This window comes from Megalobrama amblycephala, linkage group LG3 (assembly GCF_018812025.1).
Source record: "Megalobrama amblycephala isolate DHTTF-2021 linkage group LG3, ASM1881202v1, whole genome shotgun sequence".
In the NCBI taxonomy this organism is placed as follows: domain Eukaryota; kingdom Metazoa; phylum Chordata; class Actinopteri; order Cypriniformes; family Xenocyprididae; genus Megalobrama; species Megalobrama amblycephala.
In genome coordinates this window covers 61,323,304-61,342,962 of record NC_063046.1, presented here as the reverse complement: position 1 = coordinate 61,342,962, position 19,659 = coordinate 61,323,304, and the positions used below count along the sequence as shown (strand labels likewise).

The 19,659-nt window shown below is 39.6% G+C and overlaps 1 protein-coding gene across 1 annotated transcript in view; it reads right to left on the bottom strand.

Annotated features, from left to right (window-relative positions):
- LOC125265855 (protocadherin-16-like) overlaps nucleotides 1-19,659 on the bottom strand; it is a 204,641-nt gene that overhangs the window by 27,588 nt on the left and 157,394 nt on the right. The window contains exon 10 of the mRNA XM_048186393.1: nucleotides 2,546-2,660. Within this exon, the coding sequence (XP_048042350.1) occupies nucleotides 2,546-2,660 (115 nt within the window). The remainder of the gene's footprint in view (nucleotides 1-2,545; nucleotides 2,661-19,659) is intronic.

Here is a 19,659-nt window from a genome sequence, read left to right as displayed (position 1 = left end):
AAAATAAGGAACGTCCTGGATCTGTTTTTTTTTCGCTCTTCTTTATTCTTTTTTTGATGTATTATAGAAGTATCGGATCGGGACTCGGTATCGGCAGATACTCAAAATCAAATGACTCGGACTCGGACTCAAGGGCAAAAAAACCTGATCGGGACATCCCTACTATATAGCACTCAAGGGCACGCATAATTGCCATAAAGAACCGGTAAAAGTAATGATTATGAGTGTGACAAAAACAGCAAGGAGACATTTTAATTGTTTATTAATAAAGTAATGTTTTCTGAATCAGTATCGGCTGCAAAGATGAAGTTGACATTGCTGATTCTCATTGCTGATCATCTGCTCATATGGACGCGCCTAGAGAGATAACGCACATTTCATTCGGATTAGGCTACATAATCAGAGTAGCCTCTTTCTTTTCATGTTTAATTACTTCATTTTCGTTAAAGTAGATATTTCAAGCATTCTATAGATATATTTCTCATGTCTGCGAGGCAAGCAGCCTCTGAGTTTCGGTTAATTTAAGACGCGCTCCAGTTCACGCGCCAGTGATCGCGCCCGCGCCCGCGCCTCCATGTCATGATTTTATTGTCTACTATATTTGCTTGTTATATATTAAATCCAAGCAATTGGTTGATGAAACATTGATTAAAATTAAGATACAATTTTTACAAAACGAAATTCACTTTAAAGAGAGGCTTTCTATAAAACAAAACTTAATGAAGTGTTTAAAATCATGTCTGACCCACTCCATGTCTCCCGATATATTTGCGCATCTTATGATGCATTACTCACACTTTTCATAATCGAATAAATGGATTTAAAACACTACGTTTTCTTTAATGGCTACCAACACAGTACAGAGAAATTTCATGTCGTGAGCAAGAGCGGATCATGAGTCAGGAGTCGCATCAAGAATAATTTATTCTTAGACTTATGTAATATTGGGGGCATTCAATTTATTTGGCATATTTTTATTTTTTTATTTTTTTAAAGTAACGCAATAGTTACTTTCCCTGGTAATTAGTTACTTTTATAATGATGTAATTCACTAACTCCGTTACTATTTGTGAGAAGTAACTAGTAACTATAACTAATTACTTTTTTAAAGTAACGTGCCCAACACTGCATTTAATCGTATATAGAATATAATATGCGTATTTGGTGTGCTGTCCGAGGGGAGGGCTACGAACTCACAATTTGGCCTGAACCCAGAGTACACGTGCCCATTCCTTGGCTGGGATAGAAATAAGTGAGAGAATCTGTTTTCCGAATTTCCAACCAAAAAAGCAAGCTGACGTTTTTTGCCATAGTTCCTCATGTGTGAACTCCACCAAGAAACACACTGCAGACAGTCCGGTGAGAGCAAGAAACGAAAGGGAGAAATCCATCTTGTTCTCTATAGCCTCAAGCTCAACATCAGATCCTCAGGATCCTGCTTCATGTAACGCCTCACAGCAGCAGAACTAGTGTAGTGCGACAAGTGATGGCTGATGTTCCTCATTTACTCATAAAGATGCGAGTCTTGAACAAAACACTTTTAAAGGTCCCGTTTTTCGTGTTTTTTGAAGCTTTGATTGTGTTTATAGTGTGCAATATAACATGTGTTCATGTTTCGCGTGTAAAAAAACAAAGTATTTTTCACATAATTTACTGTATACCGCTGTTTCCACTGTCATAAAAACGGGCTGATGACTTCCTTGTTCTATGAAGTCCCTCCTTCAGAAATACGTAACGAGTTCTGATTGTGCCAGCGGTTCCTGTGTTGTGATTCGACAGCAGCTTAGCGCATCTTGCCTGGAAAGGTCACACCTCTTACCATAACGTGGAGATGCACGCGCTCAGTGTTATTGTAAACATGTCTTTAATTTTACCCTATCAATTTGAGCCGGAATCAGACCCGGTGATTGGACTGCGGGATGAAAATAACAGCGTTTCGACGACATGGCGACAAACACACTCTACAAACGCAACTCTTGTGTATTCCTGTGGGCGGAGGTTAGTCAAAAAACTGTTTTAGTGACGTCATTAAAGAAGGAAGTAGAGGGATGTAGTCCAAACTGGCCGTTCGATGTAGGCGACTTCTGTTAAATAAAATATCTCGCTTGGCATTGAACTTTGAGCTTTAAAATTTTACAGATTTTATTTATACTCTAACAACAACATTACACACTAACTAAAGTTTGAAACATGGGATCACGAAGAACGGGACCTTTAAAGTCATTGCAATGTGAGCAATTCAAAGATTTGATAAATGTGTGTTGTTAAACAATTTGTTAAATAACTTTGTTAGACGAACACCCATGATCTGATAGCATCAGCTACTGACGAGACATTGATATTATCATCACTAATCAACACTCATTGTGAGCTACAACAAAAACAAATTTAGTAGAGTGAATACAATTTATAACTGTTATAGTCCACAGTTAAAAAGATCGCATTGTGTAGAGAGATTTAGACAAATACTAAAAATATTTAAACAAACTCTCAATATTAAGTTGCTTCAGTGTTTTATTTAAAGTGATTTGTGAACACAGCTTACCTCTTCCTAGTATTGTTCCTTGGTGAAGGTGATCTCTGTGCACTTTAAACACCAGCAACTCCGACTCAAAGCCAGGAGTACATGAAGACCCCTCCACATATTCACACAAAAAGACCTAATTTGAAAAATATTACATTTTGTAACATATATGTAACATACACTTGAAATTTAAGTTATTTTGATTATTTAATCACTTCCAGCACAACAGCAGTCTATGTGGGCTAAACTGTGGATCATTTATCATTGCTTTGGCACTAAATGTGTTCAGTGACGACATCTTTCAAATTACACAAATACTTTTCTCATTCAGACACAAACACCAGCAAACCTCTATGAACCATTTGGATGTGAAATTTACAGCTGTACTAATCTGAAAATTTGTAAGAAGAACAGTGTGAAGAATTAAAGTGACATAAGTAATGAGAAATGTGTCCTACTGATTGTAATAAATAAATAAATAATAAACAACTGTAATATCAGAACCTTGAAATCACTTTACACAAATAGATGTATTTCATGAGTTCAAATGATCATAAAATCATAGGGAAAATATGTTAAACGGGTTTGGTGTGATGTCCATGCTTAAGATTTTGCTCTTAAATCAAAATTGAGCTTTTAGATTACAAGAATACAGGATTACAATAAAATAGCTTGCCATGAGTAAATGGAAGCGACTGGCATAAAATAATGTTCACTTTGACATTTAATTAGATGTTTCATATGTAAAATATAAAGATGTGCATCATTTATTCAGAGACTGCAGAGATTATATTTTGTATTTTTTTTTTTTTTTTTTTTTTTTTGCAAATGAAGCACCACAACACATGACTTTTTTTTTTTTCTCTTAAACTATTTTATTGATATTGCTTTTTGGTTTTGGATGTTGAGAACTAATATAAACTAAACATCTTAACTTCATTAAACATATTACTGGACTTATGGATTTATAATGTGAAATAAAATCAGCTTCTCATGAAATGATAAAACTTGCAACTATCAGACACTAATAAAGATGTCTAAAGTTTTTGGAAAGTGCCTTTGATAAAATCCTACCTTACAGAGGAAAATAATAACCCCCAATCGCACAATCTTCATTGTCTCCATTTGAAGCATAATGTCTCAAAAGGTCCTTCAAGTCTTACTTCTTTGTTGGTTTTTAAGATTGCACAGTTATTTCACTGCTTGAGTTGTGCAAATCCCCACATATGGGACATGTGTTATCTTTTTAGGAGGCGGGGTTCATTACACACACTGTTTTGAGTGTGAATGGTGTCAGGTTCAAAAAGTTATTAAACAAAATTTAAACTACCTTCATTAGACAGTGATTATAAGGTACAGTATATTAGTATTTCACAATTTAGTACAGTATTTTTATGACTTAACTGGAGCCAAGGAGGTCTGTACTATATTAAGAAAGCTGGATCTGTTTTCAATAATCTCAAGGGCAGTTTCTGGTCACAGATATTTTTCAGCCAGAAACCTGGTGAAAATTATTTATTTATTTATAGTGTTTTATTGTTATATATTTATAAATTCTGCATGAACATCATGATATGAATCTTAGCCAAACAGTTATTCTTGCATATTTATAAAAAAAAAAAAAAAAAAAAAAAAAAATGACGGCTAACACACATTGGTCAAAACTGAAGCCACTTGTCAAAACTTTTCTCACAGTGAAACAGAAGCCTGTGAGGACTAAACAGTGAATAACTTTTCATTTCATTTAATCTGCATCTTTCAAAATCCATAAACCTAAAAAATCCCTATATATGTGCAGCACATTTGTCAAATGTTAACACACTACTTTCCAAACTGATAAAACACATTTAAAACAAAATAATATCACAATTTGTGCATTTGTGCAGTATTCTGAAATATGTAGTAAATCTTAGCAGCAGAACAATTACTATAAAATCATTCCAAACACTTTGCAATTTCAGTTGAAAGCCTACCCAAACTGCCCCGAGTGCACAACCACAAAGATCACGCTCCAATTCTCTCAAACTTTTCCGCCAGACACTAAAACAGTTAAGAACAGAAATTGCAAATGATGTTTCACACACAAGAGGTGTTAGTGAGGCCAGCAGAGGGTGTTTATCCTGTGGTCTGTCTGGGTCCTAATGCCCCAGTATAGTGATAGGGACACCATACCGTAAAAAGCACCATCTCTTGGATGAGACATTAAACCGAGGTCCTGACTCTGTGTGGTCATTAGGGGCTTTCACACTGGGTAGTTATAGGAACTCAGTTATAAGAACTAGTAAAGTGTAAATTTTTATAACTCGTAGTATAAAAATCCTAAAAAAAAAAACTATTCAATGTAAAATGCTGCATTTGATTCATCTGTCTTCCTTCTCATGCATCTCTGATCAATCTGATGGACAAAGTCATTGATTGTTTCCTCACTCTTCTATTCTATTCTGGTTTGAGTCCCAACTGAGTCAGGTTTTGTGTTTTGGTTTCCTACACAATCCAAATACATTCAGCACTGTAAAAAGTAATATGCTCTATCTACTCTATAAAATTGTGGCAACAGATTACGAGCAATATTATTAATTAAACTCAACATATAAGAATTGAGTTAGAATTAATCAAATGAATTGCTTAAAAGTCAACCATTTAAAATGTGTAAAATTAGCAAACACCATTACAAAAACCACAAACTGACATAAAAAGCAAAGAATCAAACTACCCAACTAAATGAAAGACTGATTGCCGTAATGGTGACCAAACATTTTCAATAAAATCAACATTAACATGTAAACCTCTGTTAATTCTTGTGTTTCTCTTTCCTTCAGTGATTCTGCTTGTTATCTTCAGGTGTCTTCAATTTTGGTAATAAAAAATAAAGAGTTCTTAATTCATCTTTGACGTCTGTTTTTCAGATATTTTTGCTTAAATTTTACTTTTACAATATTCATAATATACAATGTCAGGTTTATTTGACAACTAGATTAGAAATCAAATTAGAGAAGAGAAGAAATGCTGAGAAGAAAAGGCTTTTTGTGGAAGTGTATGCGTGACTTGTTTTATGGTGTGGGTGCTTAAGTTCTTGCAGAAGAGGTGTCTTAAACTGCTTCATGAAAGATGTGATGGTCTCAACAGTTTGGGTAGACGTTTAGGTAGAGGTTATTCCTCAGGAACAGAGCATGTGAACGTTTTTGAGAGTGACTGGTTGTGAAGGAACAACAATACAACCCTGAATTTTCTGAAATAATTATGATCAAAATTTAAAAATGATCAATTTGATTCATGTTCTTTTCTAAGATGAGACCAGCTTCTGGAACAGCTGCCTTGACATACAGGAGAGGAAGTGTCTGGCTCCTGAAAGAGGAAGTCAACAATTCTGCGGCGGGGTCAGCAGACTGACTTATTGTAAAAAAGGGGAACAAACTGTTATAAGTGTTTGTGGTCTGCTTTCTCAGAACACCAGAAATTGGTGGCTCTCATAGGTTGAGTCAAATCAATATTGTTAATATTAATTAATATTGAGTTTGTCATATGACCAATGTTAAAGATTCGTGAGATGTTAATTTGTAGAGCCTGTTACAGTATTATTAACACAAGGAAGACATGTAATGAAAGGGAATTTATTAAAATAAGAATATCATACATAGATAAGTGCATAAAATTGCTAAATGCAACTAAATAGGTGGGATGTTAAACGTTCACTGTGTGCCAAGATTTTAAACAATTGAATTACAATGTACTTAAATTATTTAAATTTAAATTAAATTTGTCTACTAACAAACCTCAGCTCAATGAAATTACAATGGCAAGATACTTAAAATTTACTTAAAAAGGGACTGAGAAATCGTGTTCTTAAATGAATTTCAAGTTTGTTTAGTTTGACAATTCATATTCCACCTCCACCGGCTTATTTTGTAAGGTGAACAGACAGTACCCCAAGTTATTTGATATTGTCACATGTTTGTTTGTTTGTTTTGGACTCTTTGCTTGATTTTCATTGGTTCCTGTGTTCCTTTGTTATAAGTTCCCGCCTCTCATCAATCTCCATGGTCACCATTATTATTAGTTCATGTTTATCAGCTGTCTCATTAATCACCTTACTCATTAAACCTCATTAATCCACAATATGCAAGTTCCTGCTTTTCTGTTGTTCTACCAGAAAGACTCGGGAGGCAAGATAATGAAACACTGATATTTATTACCAAACAGCAAGCAGAATATATATATAAAGTTAATGATCTTTGGCGTAGGCCCCGTCCGTAGCTCACGTCCTGAGGGTTGCAGACTTTGCATTTCCTGCCTGAAGCTGAAGGCAGGGGCGTAGCCAACCCCCAAAAATGGTGGCGAGACGTGACCGTCAGTACGGAGCCCACACTCCCCTCAAAAACTGTGAGAGGGAATGTATACCCACCAGAGGAGAATCTTGCAGTTCCTGAAACAGAGAAAAAACAAATTAAAACATAATAAGAGAAGGAGAAAGAACAGGGAAAAAAAGCAACATAGAGACAAGGCCGCGATTGGCCACACGACCACGATAGGTCACACAGAGACAAGGCCACGATCGGCCACACGACCACGATAGGCCACACAGAGACAAGGCCGCGATCGGCCACACGACCACGATAGGTCACACAGAGACAAGGCCGCGATTGGCCACACGACCACGATAGGTCACACCACGATAGGCCACACAGAGGCCTCGATAGGTCACACAGAGGTCACACGATAGGTCACACAGAGACAAGGCCGCGATCGTCCATACGATCATGATAGGTCACACAGAGACAATGCCGCGATCGGCCACATGACCACGATAGGCCATACAGAGACAAGGCCGCGATCGGCCACACAGAAACAAGGCCACACTGACCACATGTATACGAGGCCTCAATGGCCTAACGGAGACAAAGCCGCCCCGAGCACCAAAAATTCAAAGCTATAGAAGCTGAAAATAGTAAAATGAAATACGTAAACATACACCACCACCAGTATTTGCATGAAAATACCTTAATCTTGACTTGAGAGAGCTTGCTGAGCTTCGAGGATGGTTTTAGAATCTGGTCTGATATAAGATTCAAATGCAGAGGAGGACCATCTGCCCAGAAGCTTGATGGCTGAAGATAAAACACCTCGTTTGGCTGCTGTGGTGGCAGCCCCGATCCTAAAGGAATGACCAGTATATAGCAAGGGGGAAAAGTTGCAGCTTCCTATGGCAGTAGCTAAATGAGTCCTAAACCAAGCTTTAGTGAGGGGTGCTCCATTGGGTAAAAGAAAAAGGGGAAAGTGATCAGGAGTTTTAGGCCGGACTTTGAGATATTTAATCATAGAGTAGAAAGGGCAGAAGCTGTTATTAAGTTTGAAAAAAGTTAGAGTGACACCAGATCCTTGAGAATCATTCTTAGAATGCTTCAGAAAAAGAGTAAGGAATTTGGGTCAAAAACATAAATCAGAAAAATAAAGACAGCGGGTCGGATTGAAATGTTTAGAATCTGAAGTAAATTCCCCTGGGCGCATAAAACCGTAGAAAGCTGATAGAAACACAGCTTCTAGCAGAGTGTTAATATAAGGGGAAAAGAGACGGATGGAAAGAATTAATCTTTGTAAAATAAAGTAATTGGAAGGCGGCGATCTGGACGTCTGCTGGACGAGTTAGCCATGCCTTTGAGTAACAAACGAATAGATGGTACAGTGAAAAGACTAGGATAATTAGGATTAAAATACCTTGCATAAAATTGAATGCCTGCGAGCAACCTACGAATGGAAGAATTGTTTTGATTGCGATTTTCAAAATTGTGAACTAGAAAAGCACAGACGGTCGATATTAAAATGGGAAATAGCGGAATCTGAAAGGAAAAACAAAACATAAGAAATGAAGACCATGCTGAAGTATAAGCCTTGAGTGTGGAAGAAGCCACGCCTTTGGAGATATAGTGACTAGCCGATTTGAGCAATTGGTCTAGTTTAATATTATCTTTGCTAGCGGAGGGCAGGGAGTTGGATCCTGATTGGCTGAAGGGCAGAGCCGTCTGAAAGCCTGAAAACGAAAACGAGACAGAGAGTCAGCAATGATATTACAGTGACCAGGAATGTGCGAAGCCATAATGATGAAATTATGAACGACGGATTGCCAGATTAAACGTCTCAGAAATGGCATAATGGTCAGACTGGAAGATCTACCTTTGTTGATAATAGCTACCGTAGCTTTGTTATCACAAAACATCATAATACGTTTGCGAGACCACTCGGAGCCCCAGAGAACACTAGCTACCGCCAAAGGATAGATTTCATGGAGCGCGGAAGAGACGGAACCTGATTCAGGCTTAGGAAATGCTTTTGGCCATTTCTCGGCAAACCATTGCCCTTGAAAGAAACCCCCAAAACCAATAGAAGGGGCAGCGACAGTGAACAATTGCAAATCTTCAGATGATTCAGGAGCTTCATTATAGAAAAAGGAAATACCGTTCTAATGATTTAGTAAGTGCGACCAAAAACTGAGATCGGACAAACACCCTTCTTCTAACCGAATTGGATCGCTTAATTTTGGCACGGAGTGAGCAAGAGTTAACAAACGAGAAATAAATGTCCTGCCTTGAGGAATAATACTCATCGCGAAATTTAGGTGACCGAGCAGAGAAAGCATGTCGCGCTTAGATACGGATCGTAACGAAGAAAAAGATTCAAGAAACTCCCTGATTCGTAGAAGCTTCTCATTTGGAAGAGAGGCTTGCATGTTAACCGTATCGAGTAAGATGCCGAGAAATTCTAGCGTAGTTGAGGGGCCCAGGGTTTTCTCTTCCGAAAGGGGAACGCCAACATCACTAAAAACTTGTTTAGGCGTGTCAAGAATTGAAGATTGGGAAGAAGGAAAATCAATAAGCAAAAAATCATCAAGCAAATGTAAAACAAAAGGAAGCTTACAGGCGTTTAATAGCAGGATCCAACACAGTGCTTCTGAAAGGGAATTAAAAATGTGGGGACTACTTCTACACCCGAATGTGAGCCTCACTGCAAAGTAAAACTTTGATTCCCATCTAACGCCGAACAATGGCCAGTCGGAGGGGTGAATGGGCATGGTCTTGAAGGCATCGGTAATGTCAGCTTTAGCTAACCAAACGCCTTGACCAGCTATCTTGATTAAATGAATGGCATTATCAACAGAAGCATAATGCAGAGAAAACGGAGCTAAGGGAATTAGTTCGTTAACGCTTGCAGTATGAATGGAATGAGGAGAAGACATTTCAAAGATGAGACGTTTTTTACCAGAATATTTATGGGTAGCAACGCCGATAGAATTGATCCGGAAAGGAGAAAAAGGAGGAGAAGCAAAAGGGCCAATAACATAACCTTTATTTACTTCCTTCTCTAACAGAGCTGAAACTACGTCGGGCTCTGATAGAGCAGATTGAAGGTTTTTAGTCACAAAGGAAGATGTAAGTTGGGAAAGGATGCCCACCCGAAACCCTTGGGACAAACCGGTGATTAAGTAATCAACAAAAGTTGGGTCGGGGTGAAAAGAGAGATAGCTAGAGAGAACTGGAATATTAATAGGTGTTGATGGGTGTCTGTTCAGAATTTTTTCCGAATTTGGGCCTTCCCTCGGGTTGCTGGCCTGTACTGGTGAGGGCAGACTGATTTTGGGTGTGGATCCTTGCAAAAGCTACAAACATGAGCAAATTTACATTGAGAAAAAGTACAAACAGATTCATTGAAATTATTACATAGGTTAATGCCGTTAAATTCCACAATAGGGCGACCTCTACGGTCAAGAGGAGCTCTTACGTTTTCAGCACTATGGACAGCGGCCTGATCTTTGGTAGCGAATGCTTTAGGGCAGAATGAAGCCGAGTGTCCGTGAGCGCTGCATATAGCACATGATAAGATCTTTTGACCGCCAAAATGACGGACGAGCAGTTCAGTGTCTGTGACGGACCAGTTCAGTTTTGTGTTGTACAGACAAATGAAAGAAGCAGATTTAGCAGAGAAAGATTTATGATATTCATAAAATAATGTCCCTCCATATCTTTGATTAAAATCCGCCATCATTGATAAGTAAAGATCGAGTTCTTCCCTTCGATCTGGGAAAGCTTGGCACAAAATGTCTCGGTAAATGCTGAAAGCGATAACGAATTCGCCAAATGAGAGATTACGTTGTAATCTGGGATCAGACGTTTTGAGAAATACTGCCACGTCACCACAATCCACCATTTGTCTGTCAGCTGCGGGTGAAGGAAGCAATAAAGTTGCCAGGTTTATATCCTTACCTTGGATGATGTTAGCTCTTATTTGGGGAGACACCGTGACTGCAGCAGGTGAAACAAAACGCCTACCAAACTCTTGGGCTGGAAGAGCCGTGGAGAGACTGAAGTTTGATGTAACGGGCGGGGCAGAAACCTGTTGGAATGGCGTCTGGATCGTATGATGAGAAGCTGGCAGTGCAGAGGAGGTCGAAGGCAGACACGATGAAAAGCTTAATCCGGCAGGTGGAGGAAGATCCGTTGGAATTACTAGAGATCTTGAAGGAGGATTTGCTGAAAGGTTAGAAGTCGTGAAGGAATTTTCGAATTTCGAAACCTTCGATTCTAAGCCTTTGACAGTGTCTGAAAGGCTATGAACGACCTGAATGAGCTGCAAATTAACATCCACGGATCCGGAGACGGCCGTGGGAGAAGTTATCCGTACTGACTGAGAGGATCTTTTGGCTGGATGTGGAGAAGATGACTTGGCTGCCCTCTTCTTGCCGGTTTGCTTAGTCTGGCCTGACGGCGCTGAAGTTGAAGCAGCGGTGTCGGCCGTAATAGGTGGACTACCCAGGGTATTTTGGGCCATGAGAAGCAGGTCTTCTCTGGATAATCCTTGACTGAGAGGTATTCCGACTGCTTCGAGAGTGTTGATTATTTTATCCGAAGACCACTGAGCCCATGAGGTGTCGCGGCACTGAATGCGTGAACTACGACGCAGGGGAAGAGGAGATGGTGGAACAAAATCCTCTTCGGAATCTGAATATGCGCACACAATATGACTGTTAGAAGACATTTGTAAGGTTTGCAACTGACGCTACATTAATGAAGTTCGCGTCAGCATCTGCGAACTCAGACAAGTGTAAGTACCAATCTTTTATACTCCAAGTGTTAGATAATGATTGGGTAGATCTGAATTAATAGTGACCTAACATTTGAGTCTTCCCGGCAGAACTTGCGCTAGAGCTTCATTTCTTTGTCCGCTCTCGTCAGTGTTGTCAAGTCAAGTCACCTTTATTTATATAGTGCTTTTTACAATGCAGATTGTGTCAAAGCAGCTTTAGAGTGATAACTGATATTAGGACTAAACAGTGAATAACTTTTCATTTCATTTAATCTGCATCTTTCAAAATCCATAAACCTAAAAAATCCCTATATATGTGCAGCACATTTGTCAAATGTTAACACACTACTTTCCAAACTGATAAAACACATTTAAAACAAAATAATATCACAATTTGTGCATTTGTGCAGTATTCTGAAATATGTAGTAAATCTTAGCAGCAGAACAATTACTATAAAATCATTCCAAACACTTTGCAATTTCAGTTGAAAGCCTACCCAAACTGCCCCGAGTGCACAACCACAAAGATCACGCTCCAATTCTCTCAAACTTTTCCGCCAGACACTAAAACAGTTAAGAACAGAAATTGCAAATGATGTTTCACACACAAGAGGTGTTAGTGAGGCCAGCAGAGGGTGTTTATCCTGTGGTCTGTCTGGGTCCTAATGCCCCAGTATAGTGATAGGGACACCATACCGTAAAAAGCACCATCTCTTGGATGAGACATTAAACCGAGGTCCTGACTCTGTGTGGTCATTAGGGGCTTTCACACTGGGTAGTTATAGGAACTCAGTTATAAGAACTAGTAAAGTGTAAATTTTTATAACTCGTAGTATAAAAATCCTAAAAAAAAAAACTATTCAATGTAAAATGCTGCATTTGATTCATCTGTCTTCCTTCTCATGCATCTCTGATCAATCTGATGGACAAAGTCATTGATTGTTTCCTCACTCTTCTATTCTATTCTGGTTTGAGTCCCAACTGAGTCAGGTTTTGTGTTTTGGTTTCCTACACAATCCAAATACATTCAGCACTGTAAAAAGTAATATGCTCTATCTACTCTATAAAATTGTGGCAACAGATTACGAGCAATATTATTAATTAAACTCAACATATAAGAATTGAGTTAGAATTAATCAAATGAATTGCTTAAAAGTCAACCATTTAAAATGTGTAAAATTAGCAAACACCATTACAAAAACCACAAACTGACATAAAAAGCAAAGAATCAAACTACCCAACTAAATGAAAGACTGATTGCCGTAATGGTGACCAAACATTTTCAATAAAATCAACATTAACATGTAAACCTCTGTTAATTCTTGTGTTTCTCTTTCCTTCAGTGATTCTGCTTGTTATCTTCAGGTGTCTTCAATTTTGGTAATAAAAAATAAAGAGTTCTTAATTCATCTTTGACGTCTGTTTTTCAGATATTTTTGCTTAAATTTTACTTTTACAATATTCATAATATACAATGTCAGGTTTATTTGACAACTAGATTAGAAATCAAATTAGAGAAGAGAAGAAATGCTGAGAAGAAAAGGCTTTTTGTGGAAGTGTATGCGTGACTTGTTTTATGGTGTGGGTGCTTAAGTTCTTGCAGAAGAGGTGTCTTAAACTGCTTCATGAAAGATGTGATGGTCTCAACAGTTTGGGTAGACGTTTAGGTAGAGGTTATTCCTCAGGAACAGAGCATGTGAACGTTTTTGAGAGTGACTGGTTGTGAAGGAACAACAATACAACCCTGAATTTTCTGAAATAATTATGATCAAAATTTAAAAATGATCAATTTGATTCATGTTCTTTTCTAAGATGAGACCAGCTTCTGGAACAGCTGCCTTGACATACAGGAGAGGAAGTGTCTGGCTCCTGAAAGAGGAAGTCAACAATTCTGCGGCGGGGTCAGCAGACTGACTTATTGTAAAAAAGGGGAACAAACTGTTATAAGTGTTTGTGGTCTGCTTTCTCAGAACACCAGAAATTGGTGGCTCTCATAGGTTGAGTCAAATCAATATTGTTAATATTAATTAATATTGAGTTTGTCATATGACCAATGTTAAAGATTCGTGAGATGTTAATTTGTAGAGCCTGTTACAGTATTATTAACACAAGGAAGACATGTAATGAAAGGGAATTTATTAAAATAAGAATATCATACATAGATAAGTGCATAAAATTGCTAAATGCAACTAAATAGGTGGGATGTTAAACGTTCACTGTGTGCCAAGATTTTAAACAATTGAATTACAATGTACTTAAATTATTTAAATTTAAATTAAATTTGTCTACTAACAAACCTCAGCTCAATGAAATTACAATGGCAAGATACTTAAAATTTACTTAAAAAGGGACTGAGAAATCGTGTTCTTAAATGAATTTCAAGTTTGTTTAGTTTGACAATTCATATTCCACCTCCACCGGCTTATTTTGTAAGGTGAACAGACAGTACCCCAAGTTATTTGATATTGTCACATGTTTGTTTGTTTGTTTTGGACTCTTTGCTTGATTTTCATTGGTTCCTGTGTTCCTTTGTTATAAGTTCCCGCCTCTCATCAATCTCCATGGTCACCATTATTATTAGTTCATGTTTATCAGCTGTCTCATTAATCACCTTACTCATTAAACCTCATTAATCCACAATATGCAAGTTCCTGCTTTTCTGTTGTTCTACCAGAAAGACTCGGGAGGCAAGATAATGAAACACTGATATTTATTACCAAACAGCAAGCAGAATATATATATAAAGTTAATGATCTTTGGCGTAGGCCCCGTCCGTAGCTCACGTCCTGAGGGTTGCAGACTTTGCATTTCCTGCCTGAAGCTGAAGGCAGGGGCGTAGCCAACCCCCAAAAATGGTGGCGAGACGTGACCGTCAGTACGGAGCCCACACTCCCCTCAAAAACTGTGAGAGGGAATGTATACCCACCAGAGGAGAATCTTGCAGTTCCTGAAACAGAGAAAAAACAAATTAAAACATAATAAGAGAAGGAGAAAGAACAGGGAAAAAAAGCAACATAGAGACAAGGCCGCGATTGGCCACACGACCACGATAGGTCACACAGAGACAAGGCCACGATCGGCCACACGACCACGATAGGCCACACAGAGACAAGGCCGCGATCGGCCACACGACCACGATAGGTCACACAGAGACAAGGCCGCGATTGGCCACACGACCACGATAGGTCACACCACGATAGGCCACACAGAGGCCTCGATAGGTCACACAGAGGTCACACGATAGGTCACACAGAGACAAGGCCGCGATCGTCCATACGATCATGATAGGTCACACAGAGACAATGCCGCGATCGGCCACATGACCACGATAGGCCATACAGAGACAAGGCCGCGATCGGCCACACAGAAACAAGGCCACACTGACCACATGTATACGAGGCCTCAATGGCCTAACGGAGACAAAGCCGCCCCGAGCACCAAAAATTCAAAGCTATAGAAGCTGAAAATAGTAAAATGAAATACGTAAACATACACCACCACCAGTATTTGCATGAAAATACCTTAATCTTGACTTGAGAGAGCTTGCTGAGCTTCGAGGATGGTTTTAGAATCTGGTCTGATATAAGATTCAAATGCAGAGGAGGACCATCTGCCCAGAAGCTTGATGGCTGAAGATAAAACACCTCGTTTGGCTGCTGTGGTGGCAGCCCCGATCCTAAAGGAATGACCAGTATATAGCAAGGGGGAAAAGTTGCAGCTTCCTATGGCAGTAGCTAAATGAGTCCTAAACCAAGCTTTAGTGAGGGGTGCTCCATTGGGTAAAAGAAAAAGGGGAAAGTGATCAGGAGTTTTAGGCCGGACTTTGAGATATTTAATCATAGAGTAGAAAGGGCAGAAGCTGTTATTAAGTTTGAAAAAAGTTAGAGTGACACCAGATCCTTGAGAATCATTCTTAGAATGCTTCAGAAAAAGAGTAAGGAATTTGGGTCAAAAACATAAATCAGAAAAATAAAGACAGCGGGTCGGATTGAAATGTTTAGAATCTGAAGTAAATTCCCCTGGGCGCATAAAACCGTAGAAAGCTGATAGAAACACAGCTTCTAGCAGAGTGTTAATATAAGGGGAAAAGAGACGGATGGAAAGAATTAATCTTTGTAAAATAAAGTAATTGGAAGGCGGCGATCTGGACGTCTGCTGGACGAGTTAGCCATGCCTTTGAGTAACAAACGAATAGATGGTACAGTGAAAAGACTAGGATAATTAGGATTAAAATACCTTGCATAAAATTGAATGCCTGCGAGCAACCTACGAATGGAAGAATTTTTTTGATTGCGATTTTCAAAATTGTGAACTAGAAAAGCACAGACGGTCGATATTAAAATGGGAAATAGCGGAATCTGAAAGGAAAAACAAAACATAAGAAATGAAGACCATGCTGAAGTATAAGCCTTGAGTGTGGAAGAAGCCACGCCTTTGGAGATATAGTGACTAGCCGATTTGAGCAATTGGTCTAGTTTAATATTATCTTTGCTAGCGGAGGGCAGGGAGTTGGATCCTGATTGGCTGAAGGGCAGAGCCGTCTGAAAGCCTGAAAACGAAAACGAGACAGAGAGTCAGCAATGATATTACAGTGACCAGGAATGTGCGAAGCCATAATGATGAAATTATGAACGACGGATTGCCAGATTAAACGTCTCAGAAATGGCATAATGGTCAGACTGGAAGATCTACCTTTGTTGATAATAGCTACCGTAGCTTTGTTATCACAAAACATCATAATACGTTTGCGAGACCACTCGGAGCCCCAGAGAACACTAGCTACCGCCAAAGGATAGATTTCATGGAGCGCGGAAGAGACGGAACCTGATTCAGGCTTAGGAAATGCTTTTGGCCATTTCTCAGGCAAACCATTGCCCTTGAAAGAAACCCCCAAAACCAATAGAAGGGGCAGCGACAGTGAACAATTGCAAATCTTCGGATGATTCAGGAGCTTCATTATAGAAAAAGGAAATACCGTTCCAATGATTTAGTAAGTGCGACCAAAAACTGAGATCGGACAAACACCCTTCTTCTAACCGAATTGGATCGCTTAATTTTGGCACGGAGTGAGCAAGAGTTAACAAACGAGAAATAAATGTCCTGCCTTGAGGAATAATACTCATCGCGAAATTTAGGTGACCGAGCAGAGAAAGCATGTCGCGCTTAGATACGGATCGTAACGAAGAAAAAGATTCAAGAAACTCCCTGATTCGTAGAAGCTTCTCATTTGGAAGAGAGGCTTGCATGTTAACCGTATCGAGTAAGATGCCGAGAAATTCTAGCGTAGTTGAGGGGCCCAGGGTTTTCTCTTCCGAAAGGGGAACGCCAACATCACTAAAAACTTGTTTAAGCGTGTCAAGAATTGAAGATTGGGAAGAAGGAAAATCAATAAGCAAAAAATCATCAAGCAAATGTAAAACAAAAGGAAGCTTACAGGCGTTTAATAGCAGGATCCAACACAGTGCTTCTGAAAGGGAATTAAAAATGTGGGGACTACTTCTACACCCGAATGTGAGCCTCACTGCAAAGTAAAACTTTGATTCCCATCTAACGCCGAACAATGGCCAGTCGGAGGGGTGAATGGGCATGGTCTTGAAGGCATCGGTAATGTCAGCTTTAGCTAACCAAACGCCTTGACCAGCTATCTTGATTAAATGAATGGCATTATCAACAGAAGCATAATGCAGAGAAAACGGAGCTAAGGGAATTAGTTCGTTAACGCTTGCAGTATGAATGGAATGAGGAGAAGACATTTCAAAGATGAGACGTTTTTTACCAGAATATTTATGGGTAGCAACGCCGATAGAATTGATCCGGAAAGGAGAAAAAGGAGGAGAAGCAAAAGGGCCAATAACATAACCTTTATTTACTTCCTTCTCTAACAGAGCTGAAACTACGTCGGGCTCTGATAGAGCAGATTGAAGGTTTTTAGTCACAAAGGAAGATGTAAGTTGGGAAAGGATGCCCACCCGAAACCCTTGGGACAAACCGGTGATTAAGTAATCAACAAAAGTTGGGTCGGGGTGAAAAGAGAGATAGCTAGAGAGAACTGGAATATTAATAGGTGTTGATGGGTGTCTGTTCAGAATTTTTTCCGAATTTGGGCCTTCCCTCGGGTTGCTGGCCTGTACTGGTGAGGGCAGACTGATTTTGGGTGTGGATCCTTGCAAAAGCTACAAACATGAGCAAATTTACATTGAGAAAAAGTACAAACAGATTCATTGAAATTATTACATAGGTTAATGCCGTTAAATTCCACAATAGGGCGACCTCTACGGTCAAGAGGAGCTCTTACGTTTTCAGCACTATGGACAGCGGCCTGATCTTTGGTAGCGAATGCTTTAGGGCAGAATGAAGCCGAGTGTCCGTGAGCGCTGCATATAGCACATGATAAGATCTTTTGACCGCCAAAATGACGGACGAGCAGTTCAGTGTCTGTGACGGACCAGTTCAGTTTTGTGTTGTACAGACAAATGAAAGAAGCAGATTTAGCAGAGAAAGATTTATGATATTCATAAAATAATGTCCCTCCATATCTTTGATTAAAATCCGCCATCATTGATAAGTAAAGATCGAGTTCTTCCCTTCGATCTGGGAAAGCTTGGCACAAAATGTCTCGGTAAATGCTGAAAGCGATAACGAATTCGCCAAATGAGAGATTACGTTGTAATCTGGGATCAGACGTTTTGAGAAATACTGCCACGTCACCACAATCCACCATTTGTCTGTCAGCTGCGGGTGAAGGAAGCAATAAAGTTGCCAGGTTTATATCCTTACCTTGGATGATGTTAGCTCTTATTTGGGGAGACACCGTGACTGCAGCAGGTGAAACAAAACGCCTACCAAACTCTTGGGCTGGAAGAGCCGTGGAGAGACTGAAGTTTGATGTAACGGGCGGGGCAGAAACCTGTTGGAATGGCGTCTGGATCGTATGATGAGAAGCTGGCAGTGCAGAGGAGGTCGAAGGCAGACACGATGAAAAGCTTAATCCGGCAGGTGGAGGAAGATCCGTTGGAATTACTAGAGATCTTGAAGGAGGATTTGCTGAAAGGTTAGAAGTCGTGAAGGAATTTTCGAATTTCGAAACCTTCGATTCTAAGCCTTTGACAGTGTCTGAAAGGCTATGAACGACCTGAATGAGCTGCAAATTAACATCCACGGATCCGGAGACGGCCGTGGGAGAAGTTATCCGTACTGACTGAGAGGATCTTTTGGCTGGATGTGGAGAAGATGACTTGGCTGCCCTCTTCTTGCCGGTTTGCTTAGTCTGGCCTGACGGCGCTGAAGTTGAAGCAGCGGTGTCGGCCGTAATAGGTGGACTACCCAGGGTATTTTGGGCCATGAGAAGCAGGTCTTCTCTGGATAATCCTTGACTGAGAGGTATTCCGACTGCTTCGAGAGTGTTGATTATTTTATCCGAAGACCACTGAGCCCATGAGGTGTCGCGGCACTGAATGCGTGAACTACGACGCAGGGGAAGAGGAGATGGTGGAACAAAATCCTCTTCGGAATCTGAATATGCGCACACAATATGACTGTTAGAAGACATTTGTAAGGTTTGCAACTGACGCTACATTAATGAAGTTCGCGTCAGCATCTGCGAACTCAGACAAGTGTAAGTACCAATCTTTTATACTCCAAGTGTTAGATAATGATTGGGTAGATCTGAATTAATAGTGACCTAACATTTGAGTCTTCCCGGCAGAACTTGCGCTAGAGCTTCATTTCTTTGTCCGCTCTCGTCAGTGTTGTCAAGTCAAGTCACCTTTATTTATATAGTGCTTTTTACAATGCAGATTGTGTCAAAGCAGCTTTAGAGTGATAACTGATATATAATTTTGGCTGCACAGCAGCTCTTAAAGAAAATGGTGTCAGTATCCATCTTAAGTAAATTCAGTATTAATTAGTCTTGGCATTAGTGGAATTGCATTGTCATGGTTCAAATCTTACTTATCTGACCGTTATCAGTTTGTAGTAGAAGAGAGGTCATATCGATCACAAGTTCAATATGGAGTACCGCAAGGCTCAGTACTAGGACCGTTGCTTTTCACTCTGTACATGCT